This window comes from Lontra canadensis, unplaced genomic scaffold (genome assembly GCF_010015895.1).
Source record: "Lontra canadensis isolate GAN:19392208 unplaced genomic scaffold, GSC_riverotter_1.0 scaffold38, whole genome shotgun sequence".
NCBI classification, from domain to species: Eukaryota; Metazoa; Chordata; class Mammalia; order Carnivora; family Mustelidae; genus Lontra; species Lontra canadensis.
This window is the reverse complement of record NW_022631032.1, coordinates 11889815-11917380: the sequence shown is the minus strand read 5'-3', so window position 1 is coordinate 11917380 and position 27566 is coordinate 11889815. Positions and strand designations below refer to the sequence as shown.

General features: G+C 33.9%; 1 protein-coding gene across 3 annotated transcripts in view; it reads right to left on the bottom strand.

Moving 5' to 3' along the window:
* Nucleotides 1–27566, bottom strand: part of STAG1 (stromal antigen 1) — a 425489-nt gene that overhangs the window by 22034 nt on the left and 375889 nt on the right. For all 3 annotated transcript variants that reach the window (XM_032869634.1, XM_032869636.1, XM_032869635.1), the window contains 6 exons: nucleotides 14927–15019; nucleotides 12746–12920; nucleotides 9968–10107; nucleotides 7161–7262; nucleotides 3426–3574; nucleotides 2615–2743 (listed from right to left, as the gene is read on the bottom strand). In XM_032869634.1, the coding sequence (XP_032725525.1) occupies nucleotides 2615–2743; nucleotides 3426–3574; nucleotides 7161–7262; nucleotides 9968–10107; nucleotides 12746–12920; nucleotides 14927–15019 (788 nt within the window). The remainder of the gene's footprint in view (nucleotides 1–2614; nucleotides 2744–3425; nucleotides 3575–7160; nucleotides 7263–9967; nucleotides 10108–12745; nucleotides 12921–14926; nucleotides 15020–27566) is intronic.

Genomic DNA, 27566 nt, shown 5'->3' with positions numbered 1-27566 from the left:
AGTTATAATATATCAGACAAAACAGATTTTAGGACAAAAGTTACTACAGACAGAGAAGAATATTTTATAATGATATCTAAGAGTCAATCCATCAGGAAGACATAACAATGAAACATGTATACCTAGCTCCAAAATACACGAAGTAAAAAGTGACAAAACTGAAAGGAAAAATAATAATTCAGCAATAATAGTTGGGGAGACTCCAATACCCCACTTTAAATAATGGATAGAACAACTAGGCAAAATATCAACAAAGAAATAGAAGACTTGAAAAATACTACTAAAAAAAACAAAAAACAAACAAAAAAAAAACCTATAAGCCACGTGACCTAACAGTTATCTCAACACCACCCAACACCAGCAGAAGAATGCATATTCTCCTCAAGTATACATAGAACATTCTCTAGAATACACCATATGTTGGTCTGTAAAACAAGCCTCAATAAATTTGAAAGGGCTGAAATTATACAAAGTATGTTCACTAACCACAGTGGAATGAAATTAAAAATCAATAATGGAAGTAAAATTTGGAAATTCACAAGTATGTGGAAATTAAACAAAATACTCCTAACAACTAAAAGATAAAAGAATACATCACAAGGGAAATAAAAAAAATACTTTGAGATGAATGAAAAAAAAAATGCAAGCTACCAGAATCTACAAGATGCAGCTAAAGTAGAACCTGAAGGAAAATGTATACCTGTAAATGCCTATAATAAGAGTTTTCAAACCACCCCACCCCCACAAATACCCAACACTACTATTCTCTATCATATTACTCTATTTCAGTGCCTCAGACTCTTATTCCTGTGTTTATGTTGTGTCTCCCTGCATTAAAACAAAAGCTTTCTGGGGGCAGAAACTCTGTGTTGTTCACTGCCTGGCCATACTAGAACAATAGCTATAGAACATTACCTAACCAGATTATGGGCTTAATAAATATTTTCTGATCAGGATGCCTGGGTGGCTCAGTCAGTTAAGCATCTGCCTTCAGCTCAGGTAATGATCCCAGGGTCCCAGAATCAAGTCCCACATCGGGCTCCCTGCTTAGTGGGGAGCCTGTTTCTCCCTCTGCCTGTCTCTCCCCGTGCTTGTGCTCTCTCTCTGACAAATAAATAAAATCTTCAAAAAAAATTTTTTTTCTGACCAACACAAAGTCAGTATCTTCCCTTAGAAATACCAAATTAATAAAAATTTTAACTGTCTTTCCAAATTTCTGTTCATTTAGCCTATTATTACAACTGACACACCTTCCTGGCAATTTATAAAATTCAGGATCCCATCAATATTTTTTTTTTTTAAGATTTTATTTATTTATTTGAGAGAGAGACAGTGAGAGAGAGCATGAGCGAGGAGAAGGTCAGAGAGGGAAGCAGACTCCCCGTGGAGCTGGGAGCCCGATGCGGGACTCGATCCCGGGACTCCAGGATCATGACCTGAGCCGAAGGCAGTCGTCCAACCAACTGAGCCACCCAGGCGTCCCCCATCAATATTTTTTAATGAAAACTGCATATATTATTTCTTTAAACTTTAGAAAAAGAAATCACTCTTCTTGAACTAACTCAAATAAAAATGCAGTTCACCTTTAAACATGGATTTGAATTGTGCAGGTCTACTTATATGTGCATTTCTTTTCTTTCTTTTTCTAAAGATTGGTTGATTGGTCAGAGAGAGAGTGAGCGAGAGCACAAGCACAAGCAGGGGGAATGGCAGGCAGAGGGAGAAGCAGGCTCCCCACTGAGCAGGGAGCCCCATGTGGAACTCCATTCCAGTACCCTAGGATCATGACCTGAGCCAAAGGCAGATAGATGCTTAACTGACTGAGCCACCCAGGTGTCCATGGATTTCTTTCAATAAATACTCCACAACAGTCTAAATACATTTTTTCTTCCTTATGACTTTCTTAACATTTTCTTTTCTTTAGCTTGCTTTATTCTAAGAATACAGCATATAATACATGTAACATATGAAATATGTTAATTGGCTGGTATCAGTAAGGCTTCCAGTCAATAGGGGGCTACTAATAGTTAAGTTTTTGGAGAATCAAAACTTATATGTAGTACAGCATAGAGGATATAGTCAATAATACTGTAATAATGTTCTATGTGAAAGACAGTTACTATACTTAGCACGGTGAGCACTGAATCATGAATAGACTTGTTGAGTCACTGTTGTACACCTGAAACTAATATAATACTGCATCTCAACTACAATAAAAATTTTAAAAATGAAGTAGAAAAGAATGTCTGATATTTTAAATTAAAAAAAAAAAAGTTATACAAAATTTTTGTGAGGGGGTCGATGCCCCTAAACTGTGTTGTTCAAGGACCATCTGTAAAACTAAAATATAATTAATATAAAAGGAAAAAAGAATGGCTAAGCCAATGTCCCTACTTCTTTGAATTGTGGAATAAGAAATCATTTCCCACTTAATTCCAAAGTACTAAAAGCAAGCAGGGAAAGAACTATATAAATGCTTGATAGAAAACTGCAATTCCTTAAAACAAGCTATCAGAGCTTATGTTATCAACAGTAATTATATCTAAATGATTAACATTTTTCTAAAAAATAAAACATTTAAAATTACAAGCATATTATGATAAAAGCAACTTACACAGTCTTTTTGTCCTGTCGAAGGAGTTTAGAAGAAAATTCACTTAGTACTTCCAGGAAAGCCAGATTAGGAGGTGGATATTCTTGTCCTTTCTGATTCTGGTATTTAAAGGCAAATTCTATGCCATCCCTGAAGTAAAAGAAAGTATCACCTTATTTTTCCAGCTAGGGAGTATAGTTCTCTCAGTGGGCTAGAATTTGAAAGTATTCGGAAAGGCAGGATAATCATCACTAAATGTAGTAAAATCTGATAAATTCGAAGCATAAAACAATGTTAATTTGTATGACATATATGCTTAATATTTACAGTATAAAAATCTCTAAGTTGTGAAACAAAGCTAAATTTCTATGTGTATCTTGTAGGGGTAGCACAATACCCTAAGAAGATAACTAGATTGTCAGAAAACTTGGTTCTCAGAGTTGGTCATGGTGTCAAGCAGCTGTGTGTCACTCAGTTTTCAGTTATGAAATTCTGTCAGTCAGTTTTCAGTTATGAAGTAAGGTTGACCAAATCAGCATTGCACAGTGTTTTTAAACCATGTCTCCTGTAACATCTTCTCACTGACAGACAAGAATATTTTGTGAAACTTTACTTTTTATACTTAGAAGTTGAAAAAACGGGCAGTTGGATTATTTTTCAAATTAAAAAGTCCCTCCTAGTTGAGATTCACTACACTACACAATCTCTGAAGTTCTAATAACTTGAAAATTCAATCATTTATCACTAAAAATGGGTCAAATAACAGTCATTTCAGTTAAACTCCAGTAAAACAGATTCTGTATAACAGAAAATATTTATTTAGCTCACTCACTTGTGAAGTGTGGCAACTGCTTCTCGTGTCTTGATCTGATCCAGTCCAAATGTAAGGGCAAAGCGACGTGCCAATTCTTTAATGCCACTGACGTGGGCAGATGTCCTATCGAGGTTGGGACCTTGCTCTTGAACAAGTTCATTAAACAGCTGGTTGAAAGAAAAAAACAGGAAAAAACCTACAGCTAAGAAAAATTTGTTTATCTTATTTATTATTAGAATAGGTAATACAATTTTAAAATATTTAAAAGGCACATGGTAAAATATGTATTTCCTTCCTTGCACTGAACTGTAGCCACATTGTTCCCCTCCTCCAAGTCATCTACTAGTACTAATTTCTTGAGCTCATTTTCATGCTAGTTTTGTGATTAAATGAAGACAGGAATTTACTTCTTTTTAACAAAAAAAATGATATATTTTGGGCTGGGGAAAGGAAACATGTTTATAGAAATATATTTGTATTCATAAATATCTATGTGTTCTTTTTGTTGTTTTAATAGGGATGACAATATATTAAATATAGGGTTCAGAACTTTGTTTTTTTCACTTACTATACCTTAGAGAAGAACATTAAGTAAAAGAAGACATTTGGATATATGGGGTGATACCACCCAACAACAAAATATACAATAAAGTTCTTAAGCTGGATAGAGGGCTTTTATAAATTACATATATATTACATATGTTGTATCAAAACAACAACCAAATAAACCTGAAGTACTAAAGAATATAAAAGCTATCATTATTCTACCACCAAGGTTAGAAACTTAAATTTATCATACACATCTATCTTCCTTCTTATTATGAGAAATGAATAGTCCAGGCTTTCATCTAAAGCCACTCCCTCCTTATGTACTAGAGATCTCACTCCACTTTACCTATTTAGCAATTTTGCTCCTACACTTACCACTCTGTACTGCATCCTTAACAATAGTTAAGATATATGCATCTTAAAACCCCAAAATACAAAAGCCATTAACTTCTTAACTCAATCTTCTATGCCAGCTATCAATACATTGTTTTGATTCTCCTTTTTGGCAAAGATCCAGAATAGTATTGTTTACATTTATTTTCTTCACTTCCTCACCCATCTCTCAGTTCACGCTTATCATACCATCCCACTGAAATAGCACTTATATCACTTCAATAAATTTTGTTGTTCATCTTTTTACTTTTCTTTATCTTCAGCAACACATTGGTTTGAACTACTTACAGTGCCATAACTAGAAACAGCAGTTCTTCTGAACATTTTTAAAATGTATCCACACGTAATTATTTATAAATTCTTGACCTTCAAAATGTTTTCAGAGATGGTTATACACAATTGCCTTAAATTTTAAAACTTACGCTTAAATACAAATATATCTCTGTGCAAAATTCAAGGAATATAAAAATAAAAGTTCTCCTTCCTCTTTCCCACTGAATATCATTCTTCTCTCCAAAGATAATCAATATTAAAGTTTCAAGGTTTTCTAGACCAGGTTAGACACATTAATGTATTACATATAGAAAACTTTTAACATAAATGACACTATACTATGTAGTTTGTCCTGAAACTTGCTATTTTTCTTTTTTTCTTTCTCAAGTTTTTATTTAAATTGCAGGTAGTTAATGTAGAGTGTAATTTAGTATTAGTTACAGAATTTAGTGATTCATCACGTACCTAAAACATCCAGTGTTCATCACAAGTGCCTTCCTTAATACCCATTACCTGTTTAGCCTATCCCCCTGCCATCTCCCCTCCAGTAACGCTATTTGTTCTCTATTGTTAAGAGTCCATTTTCTGGTTTGCCCCACTTTTTCCTTTTTCTCCCTCTATGTTCATCTTTTTTTCCTTAAATTCCACATATGAGAGAAATCATATGGTATTTGTCTTTTTCTGACTTATTTCACTTAGCATAATAATCTCTAGCTCCATTTACATCCTTGCAAATGGTAATATTTCATTCTTTTTTAAGCTGAATAATATTCCTCCCACACATCACATATTTATCCATTCATCAGTGATGGATATTTGGGTTCTTTCAATAATCTGATTGTTGATAATAACATTTAATATACAGAATATAAATACTGGGGTACATGTATCCCTTTGAATCAGTGTTTTTGTATCCTTTGGGTAAAATACCTACTAGTACAATTGCTGGATCATAGAGTAGTTCTATTTTTAACTTCTTGAGGAACCTCCATATTGTTTTCCAGAGTGGCTGCACCAGTTTGTATTCCCACCAACAGTGTAAGAGGGTGCCCTTTCTCTGAAACTTGCTATTTTTCACTTAATATTTTGTCTTAAAAATCTTTTAGCTACTTCAGAGTCGCACACTTTAACCATTCCTCTGCTGATGGGATAATTAGACGATCTTCAATTTTTCAGTATTACAGACTTGCTGCAATAAACATCTTTTACATAAATATCTTTGTGTGTACCTGCATGTACCAATGTAGATACCTAGCAGCAAAAATAGTGACTTTTAAAATATCTTTCTTCAATTTTGAAATATCCTGCAAAATTGTATTTCAAGAAGGCAACACAATTTCTTTTATAAGGGGCCTTTTTCTCCACAGCTTTATCAATCATTGGTATTAACCATCATTTAAATTCATGCTAATCTGCCCATCAGTGATAAACACTTCTTTGTTTCAATTGGTACTTCATTAATTATTAATGAAATTAAGCCTCTTTTCATATCTTGTTGGTTTTTTAGATTTCCTCTTCTGAAAAGTGGCTTATTCACTTTTCTATGGGATTTATCTTTGTTACTGATTGTAGGATTTGTTATGTATGGTTGAAAATATTTCCCTGAACCTGTCATTTGTTTAAACTTTGTTTAGGATGCTGGTTGATGTATAAATGTATTTAAGTTTATTTTTTGTTTATTTTTATTTTTTTTTAAGATTTTATTCATTTACTTGACAGAGAGAGATCACAAGTAGGCAGAGAGACAGGCAGAGAGAGAGAGGAGGAAGCAGGCTCCCCAGTGAGCAGAGAGCCCGATGCGGGGCTCGATCCCAGGACCCTGGGATCATGACCTGAGCTGAAGGCAGAGGCTTTAACCCACTGAGCCACCCAGGCGCCCCTGTATTTAAGTTTATATACACATACCTACAGCCCCACTCACCCCCTGAAATCTCAGCATTCAGTAAGCATTTATCAATTCAGAATGCATATATATATAAAATGTGACTTTAAAAAAATATTTATTTGAGAGTGAGAGAGAGAGAGAGAGAGAGAGCGCATGAGCTGTGGGAGGGAGAGGGTGAAGCTGACTCCACACTGAGCAGGAAGCCTTACAGGAGACGTGATCCCAGAACACTGGGATCATGACCTGAGCTGAAGACAGCTGCTTAACCAGTTGAACCACCCAGGTGCCGCCATATTTTCTTTCACTTATTTTCTTATTTGAGTACTATTCTAGCCCTGTCTTCATTAAATTTTTAAAAAATATATCTTCATATTTTTCTTTTTAAATGATTACTTTTTAAATGTCTGTTTGGCATTTCATCTGGTCCAAGAGTAGATCACCTTAGGATTTCATCTATTTGAAATGTGAACTATAAGATTATTTTCTAAAAGAGAAGTCATACAGCATGTCTTTGTATCAGAAAGTATCCATACTAATGTACTGATACAGTGACCTAGTTTAAATGAGGAATGATATACCTAGTACATACTTAGCACATAAAAGTTCAATAACTTTAATTCTACTCTTTATCTCTTTGCTTTCAGATTTCTTACCTGCTGCAAACTGAGAATGAGGGTCTTGGCACACTGAATTTTATCAATCTGCCTGGTTTTACTCAGTGTTTCCTTAATAATATCACCATAGTCATTGTAATACTGTGAGAAAGAGAAAACATAGCTTTAAAGTTACTGAAATTTCATGAGACAAACTGTGGACTGGTAAAAGAAATGGAAAAGGGAGTTTAAGAGAGTTTAATTTCTTCATCTTAAACATAATGAGAGATAAAAGATATTTTCTAAAGATAAAGGAATACACATTTAAGATTATGAAATAACTAGTGTTAATTAAAAACTGGAAATTCTAGGAGATGAAGTGACACAGGTAAATGAAATTCCTTATTCTTTGTAATAGACACCACTTAAAAGGTGACAAATCAAGAAACAGAACTTTGGCAGAAACTTCACAAAGAACTAAAACCAAAACAGTTAAAATCGCTTACCTCTGGGGAGTGGGCCTAAATAAGGGGGAAGGGAAGATGAGGGTAATAGACCTTTCATTTAGTACTTTTGTACTAGGACATTCCCTGCTCCCCCAACATGTTTATACTTTCCTATTGTAATATAAAAAAACAAAAACATTGACTTCTTTAATAATTCAAGTTTTTTGGACACAGCATTTCAAGAATTTTCCTTGTGAGAACCGCTAAATTTAAAACCACTAAATTTGGATGTTATTTCTAAGCTAATGCCTAAAAACCTATGACCTATGTGAAGAAGTGAGTATTATGAGCATAGCAATTGGAATTTCATGCTTCCATGATATGTGATGAAAAAAAGAGAAAGATATATTAATATACTAAAGTGGTTCAATAAGCAGATCTCCAATGAATTCATATTTGTAATAGTTACATAGGGAACTGGGGCAAAAAGCCACATAACTGAGGTATTTAATAAAGAGTAGCAAGTAACTATTAAAATATTCTCAAAAAAAATTAAAGCTTAGAATGAGCAAAGGTGCAAAAATTGCTAAGGATGATAGCAAGTTTTGGTTAAGGCTCATTTCTTAAAACCAATACAGTACTGTTAAGAGGTGAAAAGGAAAAAACCATGGAAGGCTCATATTCATCTATTCAAACTGTCTTTAGACATTACTTTAGGAAGCCGTCTTGGGTTCCTGTCACTAAGTCTCTCTTTCTATTCCATGTTTGCTTTGTAATTGATACATCTATCACTACAATAATCATGCTGAGGCTTTATAATCTAATGCGAAGAGCTAAGCTTTGAAGCTAGACAAACCTAGAATCAAATTCCAGTTTTTGCTACTTCCAAGAGTTCTATGACCTTTTAAAGTTACTTAACTTCTCTGAGCCTTAATTACCTTATCTGTAAATGATGTATTTCCTAGCTCAGAGGATTACTTTAATCAACAAACATATGTAAAAGCCTTAGAACAGTGTCTCAAATATAAATGGCACAGAACACAGACAACCACTATTACCATGCTACATATTATGCTGGCATTTTAGTTTATTAAACTATAAGCTCCTTAGTATAGAAATCATGTTTTATTTAAATCTCTTGACTATAGCACAGTACTCACACTGCAGTTGTTTAGCAAAATAGTTACCATGTCATAACTAGAATTGGATCATAACTAAACATGGATAAAGACACAAGTGGATCAATGGCACACATAATATTCTGAACATCGGCAAAACAAAACACTATCTCTGACAGGAGAACAAGGTAAAACACACAAACTGAGAAGTATGTCTGTCATAAAGGCTTCTGAGCACTGCTTTTTTAGAAGGTCAGAAACACAATGGAGCTTAAGGAAAGCAGAGTAAACAGCCAGAAAGGGGAGTACCTATCAAATCCTGCCATATAAAGAATGGTTTAAACCCTTCAAAATCTCCTTACCTCCCTCAGGAAAAAAATCCACGTTTCTCACAGCATATAATTACTAGTGATACCTTCTTTAAATCTTACCTCTGGCTCTATTCTCATAAGCAATCTATGTTGTTACATCAAATTACTTGCATTTCCCCCAAAGAATTCATTCTTTTGTGTCTCTGTACATCAAGTTCAATCTGCCCCCAAGTCCTCCTGCTATTTCTTCGCTTATTAATTTATGTTTATCATCTTAGTCCAGAAGTCACTACTATGCAGCTTCCATTAACCCTCATATTTCTTTAGAGTTGGGTGTCTGTTTCATATATTTCCAGGAACCCCTATACATACCTCTATTATATTATATAGTGCAATTGTCTAATTGACAGTTTTCAGCTTTAGACTACTTTAGAGCAAGAATATTATTTATTAAAGATGTATTTATTTGAGAGAGTGCATAAGTAGGGGGAGGGGCAGAGGGAGAGAATCTTTGAGCAGATTCCCTGCCAAGCGCAGGGCTTGACCCCAGGACCTAAGAGATCATGACCTGAGCCAAAACTAAGATTTGGACACTTAACCAACTGCACCAAGAGCAGGAATTTAAAAGATATTTGTAACTTCAGTGCCTGGCAGGTGGCATAGTACACAGCAGGCATACTTACAAAAATGTCTTAAAGAGATGTCATAAGGAAGAGAGATTAGGTTTCTTCCATGTCAATCAAAAGAGTCTATAAATCACATGAAAATAAGGTGTTCTTTCAATAACGTGAGAACTCTTACTTTATGGGGTTAATACAATGGTACAGAGTGACAAAAAGCTTATAATTCTATAAAGGAAAGAAATCTCAAATATCAGAAACATTATCAATAATACACAGTTACCTGGCAGTTTAGCTTCTGTTGTCTTTTCATTTTTCAGTGCAAATTTCTCTGCCATTTAGATAGAGAAAAATAAGACTATGAAACTATACCTTCATGTAGTGTTTAAAGATGTCTGCAGCTGCATGCATGTCAACAATATCATAAATGATAAGTTTGCTGAAGGCAGCAAGTAGATTCCTTCTTTTATGTAAGGCCTCAATTTTATTAGCTTCATCTTCTTCATCACCCTCTACCACAGAAAATAAATTGGTTATGAACTTTGACCCTTTATCCAAGGTAAAACAATGTAGACAATCTGTATAATTAAATATCAACTTATAACTTTATAAATAATATTCAATTTTAGGTAAGATAAAAACTATTAATAACACTGATTACTTTAGGGTGCTATATTTAGTCATATACTTATTAAATGTTTAGTAGTTACCAAGGTTCCTACCTTTAGGAAACTGTCATAGCAAAGATTGGGTAAGATAAGCAAATCATACATAAGTTTTTTTCTGGTATTTCTGTCATAATACTCCTGTTTACCTTAAAAATGCCATCTCTTCTCATTTCAATATTTTTTATATCCTATTAGCTATATTTCAACAGAGAAGAAATTTCTGGAAATTTTTAAGACATAGGGAAAAGCCTTCTTTTAGAAAGAAATATATAGGGAGAAATGGAAATATATGGAGATGTTAGGTTTCAGTGCTCATCTTAAAAATGGTAACATTATCAGCATTAAATATATTTTGCAAACTCTTTATGCTCATATACATTTTCTTTTTAAATGTAGGCTCCATGCCCTGTGTGGAGTCCAACATGGGGCTTTAACTCATGATCCTGAGATCAAGACCTAAGCTGAAATCAAGAGCCGGACACTTAACTGACTGAGTCACCCAGGCACCTCTACACATACACAATTCTTAAAACAAAGCTTGCTTTTGAATACTTTCAAAACAAGTAGTATTTCTTCCTCAATTTTTTAAATCTCAGTCTCCACTGGCTTGTCTTTTTTTTAATCCTAGAAAAAATTTCTTCACAAGGCTTCAGATGTTGACACATTTGTTTTAGGCTCTGTACTGACTCTCTCAGGTTTTTGCCTGCCCTTAGTAAGGAAGTGTTCTTTCTTTTCATATATATATGTGTGTATCTATCTATCTATATATGTGTATATATATACACACATATATATCTATATATATATACACATATCTGTTTTATATTTATTTTTATTTATATATATGTATAATATATATACACATACAAGTGTATATATATGTGTATGTACACATATACACACACGTGTATGTGTGTGTGTATATATATATATATATATATATATATATATTTTTTTTTTTTTTTTTTTTTTTTTTTTTCCATGGAAGAACTTACTCAACTTCTCTCTTCCCTTTTTGCTAACTGGTCCTGCTGTGAAGCATCAATGCTTTGAGAAGTTGGAAATCTTTTTGCTTAAGAGAAACAGTAAGTAAATTTTATCTCCTGGGATTAAAATGGACGCTAAACAGAGACTTTATTTTACAATTTAGTATTTTCTAAAATGTTCTGTTAAGTAAAAAAAACCCGCTTTAACAGCACCAAATAGATCCACAGATCAGATATGCTACAGACCTTAAATCATCTATTTCACAAATAACCTATCACTTATTACAATTATTTATATTGGTCTAATTCTGTTACACATTATCATTATGCAGGCTGAGCACAATTTTGCCTGGTCAGGGTTTTTTTAAAGATTCTATTTATTTGAGAGAGAGAGAGAAAGATATCAACAGAGATAGTGAGAGAGAGCACAAGTGAGGAGGAGAGGGAGAAGTAGGTTCCCTGTACAGGGCTCGATCCCAACCTGAGTGGAGGGTAGAGGCTTAACTGACTGAGCCACTGAGGCACCCTAACTGGTGAGGTTTGTTAACAGTCTTTTAACACTTAGTATCTTATAGTATAACATTTTGTTAATGTAAGTAGTACATGATGACAATTCAGGAATAGAAAGGAACTTGGGGCTTTCCTTTAGAAAAATTGTGAACTTGGACATAGTTCAATTAGAAACACATCCATCCTACATATATATTTTATACATGTGGGAAATGACAAATGTACACAATTATTTATTATAGCAAAATTTGTAACAGAAGATTGGTAATGAGCCAAATATCAATAGGAGATGGATAATATAAAATGAGCTATAAACAATGAAATACATTGTATCTGTTGGCAAAGAATAAAGAAACTCTATATGTAGTGCTAGGGAAAGACCTCTATGGTATTATTCTAAAGGAGGGAGATGTCACTGTGTACATTCTTCTTCTTGTTGGTTTCTAAACTACATGAATGTATTAATTCTTTTTATTTTTATTTTGAGAGAGAGAGAGCATGTGAAAATGGGAGGAAGGGCAGCTGGGAGAGAGAATCTTAAGCGGGTTCCAGCATGGAGTCCAACTTGCTGCTCCATCTCACGACCCTGGGATCATGACCAGAGCCAAAATCAAGAGTCAGACACTTAGCCAACTGAGTACCCAGGTACTTCATAACTGTTTTAAAAAATCCTACTACTTTTTAGGACTGAATCTGAATTATTTCCTAATATATTTTGGGGTTGGTAAATAAAAGATCAACACTGGGGTGCCTGTGTGGCTCAGTTAATTAATCATCTGCCTTCAGTTCAAGTCAGGATTCCAGGATCCTGGGACTGAGCCCTGTGTCGGACTCTCTGCTAAGTGGGGAGCCTGCTTCTCCCTCTCTCTCCCTCTACACCTTCTGCCCCATTCATGCTCTCTCTCTCTCTCCCTCTCAAATAAATACATAAAGTCTTAAAAAAGAATAAAAAACATCAATATTGACAAGATAGTAGCTACAAATACCCATGCTCTGGTTCTCCTCATCTTGGTCAATGAAAACATGATCCATCACAAAACTGAGGAGTTCAGATTGGAGTCCAGTATCTGGATTAAACACCAAAGGCTGAAGGCCTTCCCTGCCACCTGTCATTAACTGGTGGCTAAATATCATCAGAAGATCACAGAGTAACATGAATGCCTGCAATGCAGAGGGAATTCATCAGTAATAACTACAGTTACAGTAATAACTACAGTTACGGATCAATGTTAATGTAAACATACTAAATTAAATGCACTTTAATAACAATACCATGACACAAATTGAATATTTAAATTTAAATTACTTAGTTTTAATTTCCAAACTTAATGAAATTACTTTTCTTCATTAACTAGTCCCATTTAAGACTTTTTCCCCCTAAATATAATCTATTTCTTTTACTTGGCCGTATTAATCCAAAACAATTAAGAGATTTTGACTTAACTTAAAAAAAAAAAAGACTTAAAGCCAATTCTGGAAATATGAAATTAGTATAATAAATTATGACAGAGTTTAGAAATCAACTATATATTGCTTATCTTAACACAAACTGTATTATCCAACAAATTACAATGCAGTACTCTAAACCTTAAAGCTACTATTTAGGATTCTTCTTTAAAAAATTTAATGCAAAAAAAAAAAACCCTCTAACAATAGATTTAAAATTGAATTTAAGACCATTCACATAAAAATCAGTATCTGAAAGCTTGCCAACAAATTTAATCACATAAGGGAACCTTCAATACATTTCCCTAAAGAGAAAGTATAATAGTTAATGTTGTCAAATTTGTCCTATTTAATGGATAGTATGAAATAATCCTGTGTCAGCAGTTTACTGTAACTGAATGATCTTGTTGTGGGATAACTGAGGCCTCTGGTAACTCAAAACAATTCACTTACCCTCTTCTAAATATTGATTTCTATGGGAAAACACAATTTTGGTATGCATTTGGAGATGGCTATATACTTGGCCATCTACCTCCAGCAAGAATCATGGCAGTTCATGCTCTGACTACACAATCATGAATTACCTAAATATATTTAGAAAGAGCCACTTGAAAAGGGGAGCATAAAGGGAATCCAGGGGGAAATATATATATTTTTTATTGAGGACACAGTTTCAGGTATCAACAGTGATTATGCAGAAACAGTGAATTGGTTTGGTTTAATATGGTTTAAATGTCCTGAGCCAGGTACTTTTAGACAGCACTGATGGGGTTCAGAAGGTTTAGTGAGTAAGGTTTAGGGAAGACCATCTCTGTTCCCATTTTAAGTTAGGTGCTGATAATTTTAATAGACAACTGTGACAACCTACTTGTAAAAAGAGAGAGCAGAGGGTAATAAGTACTACAGTATTCTTTAACTAGACTAATTAGATACTTTCTAGTCCAACATTATGATTATAAAAAAAAAACCAGTATGGAAAAAAGGACCCTGTTTTATATAGGTACTTTTATATAGTACTAGTATATAGTACTTTTAGGTAAGTACCTAAATAAAGTACCTATTCCCAATAGAATAATAGAAATAAATAGTTTATAAAATCACTTCATGGAAATGGTATTGCCTTGGACTATGCTGCCCCAACCCAAGGAGTGAGGACAGTCTGTTGAACCAATGTGATATACCCACTTGCACCCCTACTATTCAGGGACTATGCAGTGACTCAAGGATTCCTTGCCCTAAGAAAACTGATTCTGCTGCAAAAGGCTGCACTGGCTCCTCCCTAGGCATATCACCTGTGTGCATACTCCTAGGTCCCAGGACGGATGTTTGAGGGTATAACACTGACAAGAGTTTGGACATATGGGCTGGAGTGTTTATACACGTGTGTGTGAAAAGTTCTTCCTGGTGTAATAAGAAGAGGTTGGACCACAGGCCAGCTCTCCAACCCTCCCAGTTTTAGGACAGAATTCTTAGGAATCAGGAATTATGGAACCAGGTCATTATGGCAGTGTATTTGTCTAGGTAAAAGACCTGTAACAAGTTAGTTAGCTTGCTCTGTTATATTATATATTCAGATATCTGTACTCTTGTCCCACGTTCCATAAATGTTGAGGATTGATCTGTATGCTAAGAACTGCCATAAAAAATTACCTCAGAATCTCACTGTTCTTCAATGTATTTAGTAATTTTTTATTGAGAGCTCTTAACTGATAATTTCTTACCTGTTCCTTCACTGGAGTATTAACATTAGATAGGCATTGCTGGCAAACAGCCAAGAAGGATTTCACTGTTTTCCTCAATACCAACAAATCCTCCTGTAAGACACATTCAAATTTGTAAACATGAATTAAAATATCACAGAACACTAATGCAAAAGAAAAAATAAGTGGAAAATAGACAACTGGCTTATTGTTAAGGAAATTCATAAAACCAAACTTACTTTTGAGAACCAAATTATATAGTTATTTCCTAGTTATCCTAATGGAAGGGGCAGCAAAACTGGTAATTCCAAACACTCAATTCTATTTAGCTATGGAATGCTCAGTATGATTTCCTCCAATATATTTTCCTTTATAAATTTGGTTTACTTGGGTTGATATTATTAATCTTCCTAAATAAATGCTTGTTGGTAATAAGGTGAGGGAGCACAGCAGCACACCGAAAAAGATCAATTAAGCAACAAATATGTACTGAATTTCTCCCATATTCTCAGCACTCTGTAAAATGTCAAGGGAAGAAAAATAATTTTAAGACTGTGTCTATGCCCTCAAAGAGTTAACATCCTAGCAGGGAATTTGGCCAATCAGAGTAATCAAGTGTTCAAATTTTTTTTGTATTAACTAACTGTAGCAGAGAGAGCTGAGCTGGAGGGACCTTCAGAATAGGATAGCCTTTTTAAAATTGAGTAAACAGGATTTAATTAGATGGCCACATAACATTCATTGTGAAACATCTGAAAAGTATAAAAGGAAATTTAAATTTATCAAGCACCTAAATGTGTCAGGTACTGGTTTGAGGGCATACTGCTACATAATTTATTATTTATATCGATCAGAAGTAGTCATTATTAGCAAGCGTTTGAAACCAGGACTGTCTGAGATCAGAGGTCATAATGAGGAAGACACATGAAGATAATTCAGTATTACACTGATATTTAAGATAGTACTTAAGAGTTATCAAATTAGCAAAGGCTGACGATGTAGAAATCACTTTTAAAAAGTACTTTATTAAAGTTCTCGAAGCTACTTTTTTTTTTTTTACTGATGACAACACTTACTCCTTTCTGGGATCTTCACATCCCAAATAAAGATAAAGTTAAAAAAGTATGCACATTTCCTTTTACTAACACGAGTGTAGTATTTGGAAGAAAGAATAAGCTCATTTTGTGCAGAACAGTAAAAACACTGTCTTGAAAACTTTATTGTTCCTGCAGATGAACATCTAATAACCAAAACTCAACATTCTTTGATCTTCTCTAATTTCAAAGATTAATTATACATTAGGGGAAATAGACAAGAGAACAGGCAGCTGCAACAGAATGTAAGGAGTACTATGTGGGAAAGCTTAATCCAGAGTCAAAAGTAGCCACAGAAGAGGTCCCAAAAAGATAACATGTAAGTTGAGTTTTGAACAGCTAAAAATTATCTAGCTATAGGAAAAGGTACCCAGAGGGCATGAAATGTTCAAAAGCCAGATCGTGCTTTTGAGAGACTGTTAACTTACTGCACCTGGGGCACAAATAGGGAGGAGAGAGCAAGAGAGAAAGCTGAAAAGGAAAACAGGATACATTTCCATTTAAATGGAAGATCATTTAAAATTCGATGTTAAATCATCTGGATATTAACCTAACGGCAATAAGGAACTACTGCAGAAGAATTTTTATCAGAAAGGTGCTAAAATTTTGTTTTCAAGAATCATATTCTAAGCAGATGGAGAATGATGTGGAATAGGGAGGCTAGTTAATGGTAAATATAATCTTCTGCTGAATGCTTATTATGTACCCAGTACTGTGTTCTAAGAGCCATAAATTTAAATTTCACAACCATTGTATGAAGTGTTAATATTCCTTTTCCACGGATGAGGAAACTGAACTTCAGAAGACCCATACATTCTAAGTGATAAAGTAAAGATCCAAATATGGGGTTATCTGACTCTTCTGACTCTAAAGTCCATGTTCTTAATCATTATTCTATGTTTCCTTACATATAAACAAAGGTCACAGGAATAATTTAGAATGAGGGCCTGAAAATAAAATGTTGGCAATAAAGATGTGAAGAGACTGAAGAGAAATTAAAGCAGCAGGAAAAAATTTACAAACTAATCAGAATGGGGGCTGTTGATTCATCCTTAAGTTTTTAGGTAGTCACCTACTAGATGTATGATGGTGTAAGTCACTGAAATAGTTAACACATACAAAAATGCTAACAACAGTTCAATTTTGGAGATGATGATCTGAGATCCCTGAAAAATATCCTACTAGAGATGTGTAGAGGCAGTTCAATACAGGAGTTCAAAGCCCATGGCAAAAAATTTGAGTAGGAATAAATATCTGGGAATCCTCGGCATTTAGATGGCAACAGAAGAGATGGAAGTAAATGAGATTACTCAAGGAAGATATGCAAATAAGGGGGACAAAAGTATCTTGGGGAACACTAATATATAACGGATGGCTAAGAAAGAAGAGCATGTGAAGAAGTCTAAGAAATGGTCTGAGTAGGAATAAAAACCAGAAGAATACGTCATCTTCTGGAAAGAAAACATTAAAAAATGTTAAGGAAAAAAATTTTAAAAATGGATGTAGTAATTGAACAATTCACAAATGTCACAAGAGAAAAGACAAGCTAAAAAAAATTAGGAAAAAAAAAAAAACTATCCCATTTAAAGCAATGGTAAGGTTGTGAGTGACCGTGGGGAGAACACTTTTAGAGGAATTAAAAGGGCTGAATCAGACGGCGGTGGTTTCAAAGGAAGAAAAAGAAGAAGGCAACTCTCAAAAAAGTTTACCAAGAGTCAAAAAAATAGGATGACTGCTAGAGAGTCTTTTGAGATTGATGGAGGATTTTGGGGAGGGGGGTGGTCTTTTTTTGATCTTTTTTTTCTTAAGATTTTATTTATCTGAGAGTGTGAGACAGAGTGAACATGAGCTGGGGGGCGGGCTGATGGAGAAGGAAGAATAGACTCCTCACTAAGCAGAGAGGCTGATGCCCGCTGATCCCAGGACCCCAGAATCATGATGGCAGATGCTTAACTGACTGAGTCTACCCGGGCACCCCTACTGATCTTTTTAACAGAAAAATTTAGAGAATTTTGTTGAATCAATAATTGAACAAAAAACAAAGAGCAAGCCAGGATACTGACCAGCAGTGTGACCTTAGAAAATTAATTTTATGTCTCAGGATTACAGTGTTTAAAAATCTGTAACTGAATCTGAACTATGAGGTTCTATGGCATTCTGTGATTCTCTTGAATTAACTCCTAGATACTCAGATGAGAACAGATAGGTGCTAACTGGTAAACCTTCTAAGTATTCAAAGGATGAATGTTCACTGTTCCCTTGCTAGTACCTAGAATAGTGTTTGGCACACGGCAGGTGTTTAATTAATATTTACTGAATGAAATGCCAGTATAAATTATACAGATGATACTACAATTCTAGGGTCAAATGTGTCATGTATTCATTTTGTCAAACTATGAACGGAGTTTTAAAAAAAAAATGATGCTAGGAGGTATTAATGATCCTTTATGTCCTTAAATTTCTCAGTTAGTGTGCAAAGAAGCAGTCTAGGGAACCAGCTATCTTTGGAGTTGACACAAAGTATTCCTTTAAGGGTCAATCATAAAGCAGATAAAAAATGACAACTTGCCAATTCATTTGAAGAGTTGTAAACTGAACATTGCAACTAAGTAAGCAACCTACTGATGACTAATCAGAACTATTTTAAGAAGGAACTGGAAACGGGAAGTAATCAAGAAAATAGAAGCTAAAGGCCTTTAGCAGTAAAGTTTGGATTAGATTTGGATGCAATTTAAATATTATTTGAGTGCTCAAGAAAGTTTTATTGTAGTCAATTAGATTCCATTAAAAGAAACATAAATACCAAAAGGTTTAGGTAAATGGGCAGAGATACTATATATTTTAACTAATCTTACATGATAAATCCCTTTAAACAACCAGGAACAGAATTTAGGTTCTTGTGGATTTCAGAATACAGTACTTTTATTCACTCTTCAATTTCCCACTTCATTTTGTGGGCATCTTACTATATTTCATTTGATTTAAATAGCTGGCATCATGATTCCCAAGACTCTGATTGTGCTCAAGTTAAGGCAGGCAGCCATTATTGGGATTCAGGGTAGTAAATATCTTCAGAAATTTTCCGGATGTTAAATCAAAAATTTAAAAGAGGCTCGGGGTTTGCAAGTTTAAAACCCAGTATTAAGGTAAGCTTCATAGAGTGGGCTTTATTCTTAATGTCCTTTGAAAAACAGTAACAGATGATACTCAAAATGATAAAAAGAAAAAGAAATATAAAAACATTTTAAACAGGGCCAATAACAAGAGCTTAGTTTAAACCACTAAAAGTTAGTACATTTACCTGAACTCCTTTAAAATATAAACCACTGGTTATTTTAAAATTTGAGAAAACTTGTTACATTCTGTATATTCTGGAATGAAAAACCTCTCCTGCTGTAATAGCTGTAGTAATTATGAAAAAAATTAAATATGCTTAATGTACACTGAATAAAAAGGAACATTTTTATATGTAGCTTTTTTTCTGGGCTAGAATTCAATTAAAATAAAGTTAACATCTGCTGGCACTTACTATGTACCAAGCACTACTCTAAGTTTTTTGTGAATTAACTAATCCTCATAACCGTGATGGGTACTGATATTATTATCACTCTCCCATTTTTACATACAAAGAAATAGGCACAGAGATGTTAAATGCAGCCCCAAAGACCAAAGCAGTTTGCCTCTAGTCTGTGCTCTTAACCATTTTGCTATAATGACTCTTTTCTACGAAGTGAGAAAATTAATATGTTGAGGAAACAGACATTATGAAATAAGAAATTTGAAACTCAAATTACTCAAATATATATATAATTAATATAGTATTATGTAACAATATATTATATTGTTACATAATATATTATTATAATATTAAAGTATATTATATAATAATATAAATAAATATATATTATTTATATATATAAATAATATATATACAAAAATTTTGTTTATATATATATATATAAACAAAAAAGCTCGTTAACCCACTGGACACAAGCCAAGAACAAGGTATGCCGATTATCCAGACTGCAATTTTAAGAAACTAGAATGTTTAGGGAGAACCTCTACAACTCTAAATACTTATTTTACTTATAAATCCCCTTTCTAGCCAGAGTACCTAAATTGTAGAGGTGAGAACTAAAGACACAGACTGAAAAAAAAAAAGTAATTTACTATTCTCTCTTAGGCAAGTACAAGCTATATATGAACTAACTATATGGTACTTCTTTTCAAATGCTTTTTCCTAAATGAAACCAGTGTTTTCTCTTCTTTTCAGAAAGCAGCTTGATATCATGAACACTTTTCCCAGGTAGCTGTGGAAAGGAATTTCAATGGGTCAGGTGGTAAGATTTTCCCAAGATTTAAGTTATAATATCTTGGGGCTAGATTCTTTTGTATCCATTTTGGAAGTTGTTTCACTAGATTGGCCAAAGTTTTTTGCTTTTTCTGTTTTTTTCTTTCTGGTAGATCTACTGAAACCAAGAATTTCAAGGAATTAAGATGTTTTACAACTGGATGGCAAAATCTCACAATGAAAAACCCTGAATAAGGCTGGCATAATTAAGATGGTGAATTTATCATATAAGCCACATAGAAGTTTTCTCAAAAGGCACAAAGGCTCAAAGTTGACTCACTCTAACATCTTGAGAAGAAAAACAGATCTTAAGTGTAAACTGCCCCTTAAGAACCAAGAATCTCAATATGACTATAATCAATGAAGAAAGGTCAGAGTTTAGTTCCTACACACACACACATATATGTATCTAGTGTAGGTCTGAGATACAGCATGGCAGATTTTGTGCTCTATCTGTATTTTGGAGTGATGAGGTAAGTCAAGTTGGTCATAACAGTCACTATTTTCCCCCTGTACCGCTGACTTCTCCTTTAACTTCATCTTTGTACATTTTTATTATGTACCACAATATTACGTGTCTAGAGAAAGACCAAAATTTAGCTGTCTTTTTATCTACAACTATGAAATACCATTAAGATAATCACAGTCGGAGACTGAAGCCATAGAAAAACTAATAGTACACACATAAAACTAGTCCAACATTATCTGACAAATACACATTTTAAGAATGGGGAGGAATAGAACAGAAAAGTTGTAAAATAAGGACCAAGACTAGGTCAAAGGTGTCAGAATATGAAAATAAAGCCTGTGATGAATTAGTGATCAATATTCATGATAAAGAAAGGGCACAAAACTAGTTACCCAGAATAGATAAATAGAATTACTGACAAAGTCTGGTAACAAGAGCTGGTGGCTACCTTGTGAGGCCAGGGATTAGCAAACTTTTTGCGTAAAGGGTCAGACAGTAATATTTTAGGCTTCATGGGTCATACAGTCTCTGTCCCAACTACTTTGTCACTGTAGTATAAAAGAGCCCTAGATAGTACATAAATGAATGAGCATGGCTGTTTCATTAATACTTTATTATAAAAACAGAGGTCAGGCCAAATTTGGCTCATGGGCTATACTGGGCTATACAGCTCTTTGGAGCATAAACTGTGTTATTTTACCTGTTTTCAGCACGATTACTAACATATAATGAGGCTCATTACATTATTTTTCAGCCCAACTAAGTCACTGTCCACATTAAATATGATAAAAACAAATGGAACTAAATTCATTTACTTGGGACACATCAGTGAGCAAAAGACGTAGTAAAAAGCATCACCACTGTGATGGGGTAAATCCTATGTAATACCTTTAATATTGCTTTCTTGTATGAATTGCTGCTACTAGCTTCTCTTTTGGGGGTGGAGAGAGGGTGTGCCACTTTTGTGAATACACATTAAAATAACTACTGAATATTTAAACCCCAAACGTAATACCTAGTTTTCAATGTTGTTGCTTTGAGTTTGAATCCCCATCTGCTGACTCATACCTTTGCCTCAGACTAAATCTACTTATGATCCAGGAACCCTTAAACTGCCCACTATAGTTCCAAAGCATCTGACGTATTTCCTATAGTGTACAAAGATGAAGGAAGTTAGAGGAGGAGTCTGAGGGGCAGGGGAAAAGTAATGCCTGTTAGGATCAAACTGAGAGACCTGAATTCCCGAACTATTCCAAGATACAGATGGAGAACAAAAATCTACCAGGCTCTTTCTCAAACCTACACTAGCTACTGAGCATGTTTACACACTCCCACAGCCTTAGATAACAATTCATTTAGTATCAATTCTTGGTTTGGAAAGGGAAGATTAGGAAAGCACAGACTAGGACTGTAATTTAATGCTATCAAAACAACAGTTGTGGCCTGCTAAAACATTTCCTTCAATTCAATCTTCTTCAAAACCTTATCTAACAGTAAATAACACATATACATTAGGAAACTGAAGTTCTTCCAAAGAAGAAGTAACTTGCTTATCTTTGCCATTCGTGGTAAAAAAATGGCAACAAAATCTGAACTTAGATTTAACTCCAAAGATCATGCTCCAACACAAAAAATGTTGGGAAATACACCCTATTTATTAGCTATGAGCTTCTTATATTTATAAATTGGGTCTGTAAGAAGAATTCATTTAACAAATACCTAGTGATTTTTACAATAGCTGCTGGAAAAAATTTTTTTAAACAAAAAACCTAGTTTAGGAAGGAAAAAGCATTATGATATCAGAGAATATTAAGTACAATATGGACCACCCATTTCCTATTTAAATAAATGGACAAGAAAGTAAACTTTTATCATTAATTATGGTGAGGCAAGTCTCCAATTTCTGTACTAGAAAGTGGGAAGTGTTATGTTTGTTTAAATATTCTTACTGTTGCTTTAGACCTCTGATAAACTCAGTTTAAACACACTCTTAAATTATAATAATTGTTCCTTAGAATAGATTTTCTCAGTCCTGGCTTATTTTTTAATATCATAAATTATTAAATATGTTCAGGAGTTTCAGTGAGTCCTTTAAAGACCACTATCCCTGGGTAAGTAAAAACAGCATCCAAATAGGCTAGTAAAGCTGAAGAAGCCATATTCTGTCGTTCCCAACCAGACAGCAATTTTTAAAATTGGAATCCCAGGATAGAGTTGCAAACAACATGCAATTCTTTTTTTTTTTTTTTAAGATTTTATTTATTTGACAGAGAGTGAGAGAGAGAGAGATCACAAGTAGGAAGAGCAAGAGGGGGAAGTAGGCTCCCTCCTGAGCAGAGAGCCTGATGTGAGTGCCCGATGTGGGGCTCGATGCCAGGACCCTGAGATCAAGACCTGAGTCGAAGGCAGAGGCTTAACCCACTGAGCCACCCAGGCGCCCCACAACATGCAATTCTTAATGACTCATGACTTCTAAGTTCTTTTCTAAGTTGAACATATTTAACTTTTGGTTTTCAGAGGTTTTTAGAATGTCAGGATTAGATAAAATTTTGGAGAAGCTTAGAATTTGGTATAAACAGCCATCTACTTCAGTATTCCAGATTTTTTTTTTTTTTTTTTTTTTTAAGGAATATTCTGTGGCCTGAACAAGAAATGGATTTAAACAAGACCTGGCTCTTTCTCCCCTAACTTTCCTAGACCAACCAATCAGGCACTTGAGATAGGACATGGTATTAATAGAAACACAGCTATCAAAGAATGACTCTGAAGTCATGAACAATCAAAAGGAAGGGCTTTAAATTAACTGGATAGTTACTCAGGATAGAATTCTCAGGAAATAAAAGGTAGGGGGAAACATTCAAGAAGAAAAAGATAAAGTAAAATGGTTATACACTACTAAAAATTTGTTCCTAGAGGACAACTATTATTTCCTGCTCTTGGCACCACTCCCTTCCCCTACAAAGCAGTTAAATCTGCAGATGGAGAGGTACTATCTGTATTTTGTTACTACAGGAATTTGGGGCAAGGTCCCAAGTGAGCTATCTCTCTTTCTTATTCATTGTTATTCTAAAGGACTGGGAAGGGAAGAGAAAAGAAACAGGTGTAGAAAGAAGCCTGTAGACTTTTACACATTTGAATCTATTTCTAGTACACTTCTAAAAATGTACATTTTTATGAAGAATAGTAAGGTTATACATATCTCTTCACTGGGTTTGGCCACCATCAGTCCCATCTTCATTGTAACTCTTTCTTTCCTCAGTCTTTTTGTAAGTAAACAAGTTGGAATTTTCAGAGGAGACCCTTTAGTCAAGACGGTAATGGAGGAATAAATTTTGCAGCTAAATACCTCAATAATAATTGAGATATTTGTATGAGGTACTTGTATGAATTGCACCCAAGGGATGTTGATTTTAACTTAGAAGACTAGGAATAGGGCCAGGGTCCAGAAGGCAGAGATGTTTGACCCAGGCCCTCCCTACTGCTATCTACAATAGGAACATGCAGGGTAAGGCAGAGAGCTACAATTTTAAGATTATAGAGATTAGGACAGCTCCTCCTAGGAGGAAAAAAAAATATTGAGGTTAAATTCTAGCTCCCCAGGCCAAAACCGGCAATAGGGGCATTATATTATCCCTAACTCTTATTTACCTGGCTCTTTAAATGTCTTTGTATATGTCCAGAAGGAGCTGAAGGAAGAAGGATGTTTTCTGTTAGAGAAGAGAAACTGAAGGCTGCTTCTACAGGACCAGCACTAGGGGGCACCGAAACAAAGTATACTGAGCATGACCTGTGTGACTGCCAAAGAGCTTCAACTCTGGAAATTAGGGGGAACAGAGGAAATACCCATTGGTAAAACCCAATGCACTTCCAATTCAAATAAAGATCTAATCCTGTTCTTGATATAGTCTTTTCATATATTTTATTTTATGAAAGTTTTCACTGTTGTGTTAATTATAACTCGAATTTAAACCAAATATAACTACCATTCATAACTTTCTGAATGACAGTGTTCATGACAAAAGAGAAGAAAAATAAATTTTAGAAAGTACTCTCTAAAAGCAATTTGGCAATATATATCAAGCCTTAAAAGTATGTACCATCTTTGACCCAGCAGTTCCATTTCTAAGAATATAACATGAGATGAAACAATGTAATACAGAACAAGATTTGCACCCAAATGCCCATCATGGCATTACTTTTATTTATTAACATGTTTAAACAACCTAAATATCCAAGAGATGAGAGTAGTAAAAGAAATTATGGTATATCTATACAATGGACTATCATGCATACATTAAAAATACTATCTACCAATAGGTCTTAGTAACTGAAGGACATGTTGATTGAAGATGATACACAAAATTTTGTAAACTGTAAATATACTGTGATGAGACTGAAATAAGTTAGAAAAAGTACTGCACAAAAATATACCAGAATGTTAACAGTAGTTAATCCACAGGTGGTAAGATTCAGAAATATTATTTATATATTTTTTACAATGAACAAGTGCTCAAGTAAGAGAGCCTGAATTTATGAAAACCAATCTATATTTTACACCCAAAACTAAGAAGTATAATTTATTAGTTAAAAATGTAAGTGACTCCTCAGAGATTTAAATGAATTTCTATAAATATAATAGTGAGTATCAGAGAAAAACAGTGGTTAGCTAATTCCTCACTAGCAAAATGGTTCATTTCACATTAACATATTAATTGTTCAACAACAAAAATAAAAAATAATTCATTAAGAACACTCTCAAGTTGTCTCTAAATGCTGAATATTACTCACGTTAAATATATAGACCCCAGGAGGCTACTGTATTAAATTTAATTTTCAGAAAATAAAAGGAAACAAAGGATAGAGTGCATTACTAAAGTCCTCTATATACTTCAACTGTAACTCACTGGCCTTACAAACTGAGGTATTTAAAACCACAGTAACTTCTCATTAAACGTATCCCATTGGGGATACCGAATGATGAAAAAAACCTGACTTGTGACATAACTTACATAATTTGTCAGTACACAACTGATTAACAGACATTGTTAGCTTGTATTCAGCAAGGAGTCAACCAATGTGCCTTTAGGAATTTTGTTTAAAAACAACAACAAAACTCTCTAGAACTAGCTGTGTTAAAAACTCTCTAGAACTAGCTGTATTAAAAACTTAATAATGGAAGAATTCAAAAAGTGTTAACAGAAAAACTAGAATGAGATTCAAAAGACTAGCGCTCTTAAGTTTCAGATCTTAATCATATTCCAATGTTTCTAAGTATCAGGTTCCTTTTCTGTACAATGGGATTATCATAACATCCATAGAATTATGAGGAAGCTTTAATTAAGTTAAAGCATTTAATTAAAGTGATTTACAAAATGTAAAATACTAACAAGGTAATATTAACAACAATGTCCCCTTCTAGGCCTTATCTAAAACAAACAGGTCTCATCAAATCACTCCCAAATTTCCTTATAGCTTTAATATCACATTTATAAACAAGAGAATAATACTGCTACAGCAAATAAGATACAGGACACACTAGGCTTTTTTCTAATATTCATCCAAGCTCAACAACTCTGAGTTATGTGTGGTAAGTCAAAACCTAAGAGTAGGATGGGAGAATCAAGTTATTTTTGAAATTTTTGTGATGAAATTATTATTACTGTTAGATATCATCAACAAAAACACCCCCTCAGACAGTATCAAAAGGTATAAAGCAAAAATGAATTTCTCTCCTTCTTATACTTGCTCCCGAAGAATCTCTTTCCCAGAGTTAACCTACAGAGTTAAGATTCTCGTGTATCTATCCACATACATGCAGTTATAGCAGTTATTAACCTTAGCAGATTGAAGAATTTTAGAGGTAGAAATGATTGGCCCAATACAACTTTCGATTTTAGAAATAAGTAACCTGACATAGATAAGTGGGTATTTTAGTTGTTATTAATATCTGGAATATATTTCACAATAGATAAAATGCTTTGACATACCTTATCTGTTTTAAAATTATTCAAGTGACTTGCCTTAAGGTTATTTATACAAAAAGCTAATGATGTGGCTGGAACTACAGTTAGGAAGTTGATATCTTAACCGGGGGGACAGGAATAATATAGATTAAATGCATACAAAGCTTATGCATATGGATCTTAAATTTTCAAAGATATCCGTATCACATAAGGATCAGAAAGTTTGGCAATTACTGATCTAGTAATTTTATATAGAGAGTCATTAAAATAAATGTTTTAAAAGGAGAAACCTTAGCAATGAGAAATTTTTCAAGTTTGCTTGAGTCTTCAGATTCATGCTTTTCAAGATTATCACTTAGAGAACCACTTTTCAATGACAGATGTAACTAGCACATGATGATTATTGAATATACTTTGGTTAAAAAAAATTACCAACAACTCCAAAATGAGAAGTAATAATTTGAGACACTTTAGTAAGAAGAATTTCACATATGATATAAATGCACACAAAACTTTATACAGACATCAACTGAATAAGAGGGCATTTAAAAGATGCTGCATTTTCTGGCATAAAGAAAATCAGTGTTAACCACAAAAGCTGCACTGCCAGTGTGGCAAGGACAACTATGAAATCTGCATTATGAGAAATGATAAAAAATGAAGGTATCTTTTATTAGAAGAATGAGTCAGACCAAAATTAAACAGAAAGCTAAGAAATTTCAAAATAATTCTACTATAAGAGGGCTAAAAATATAGAAAATATTCAAAGAAGTAGATTCAAGAA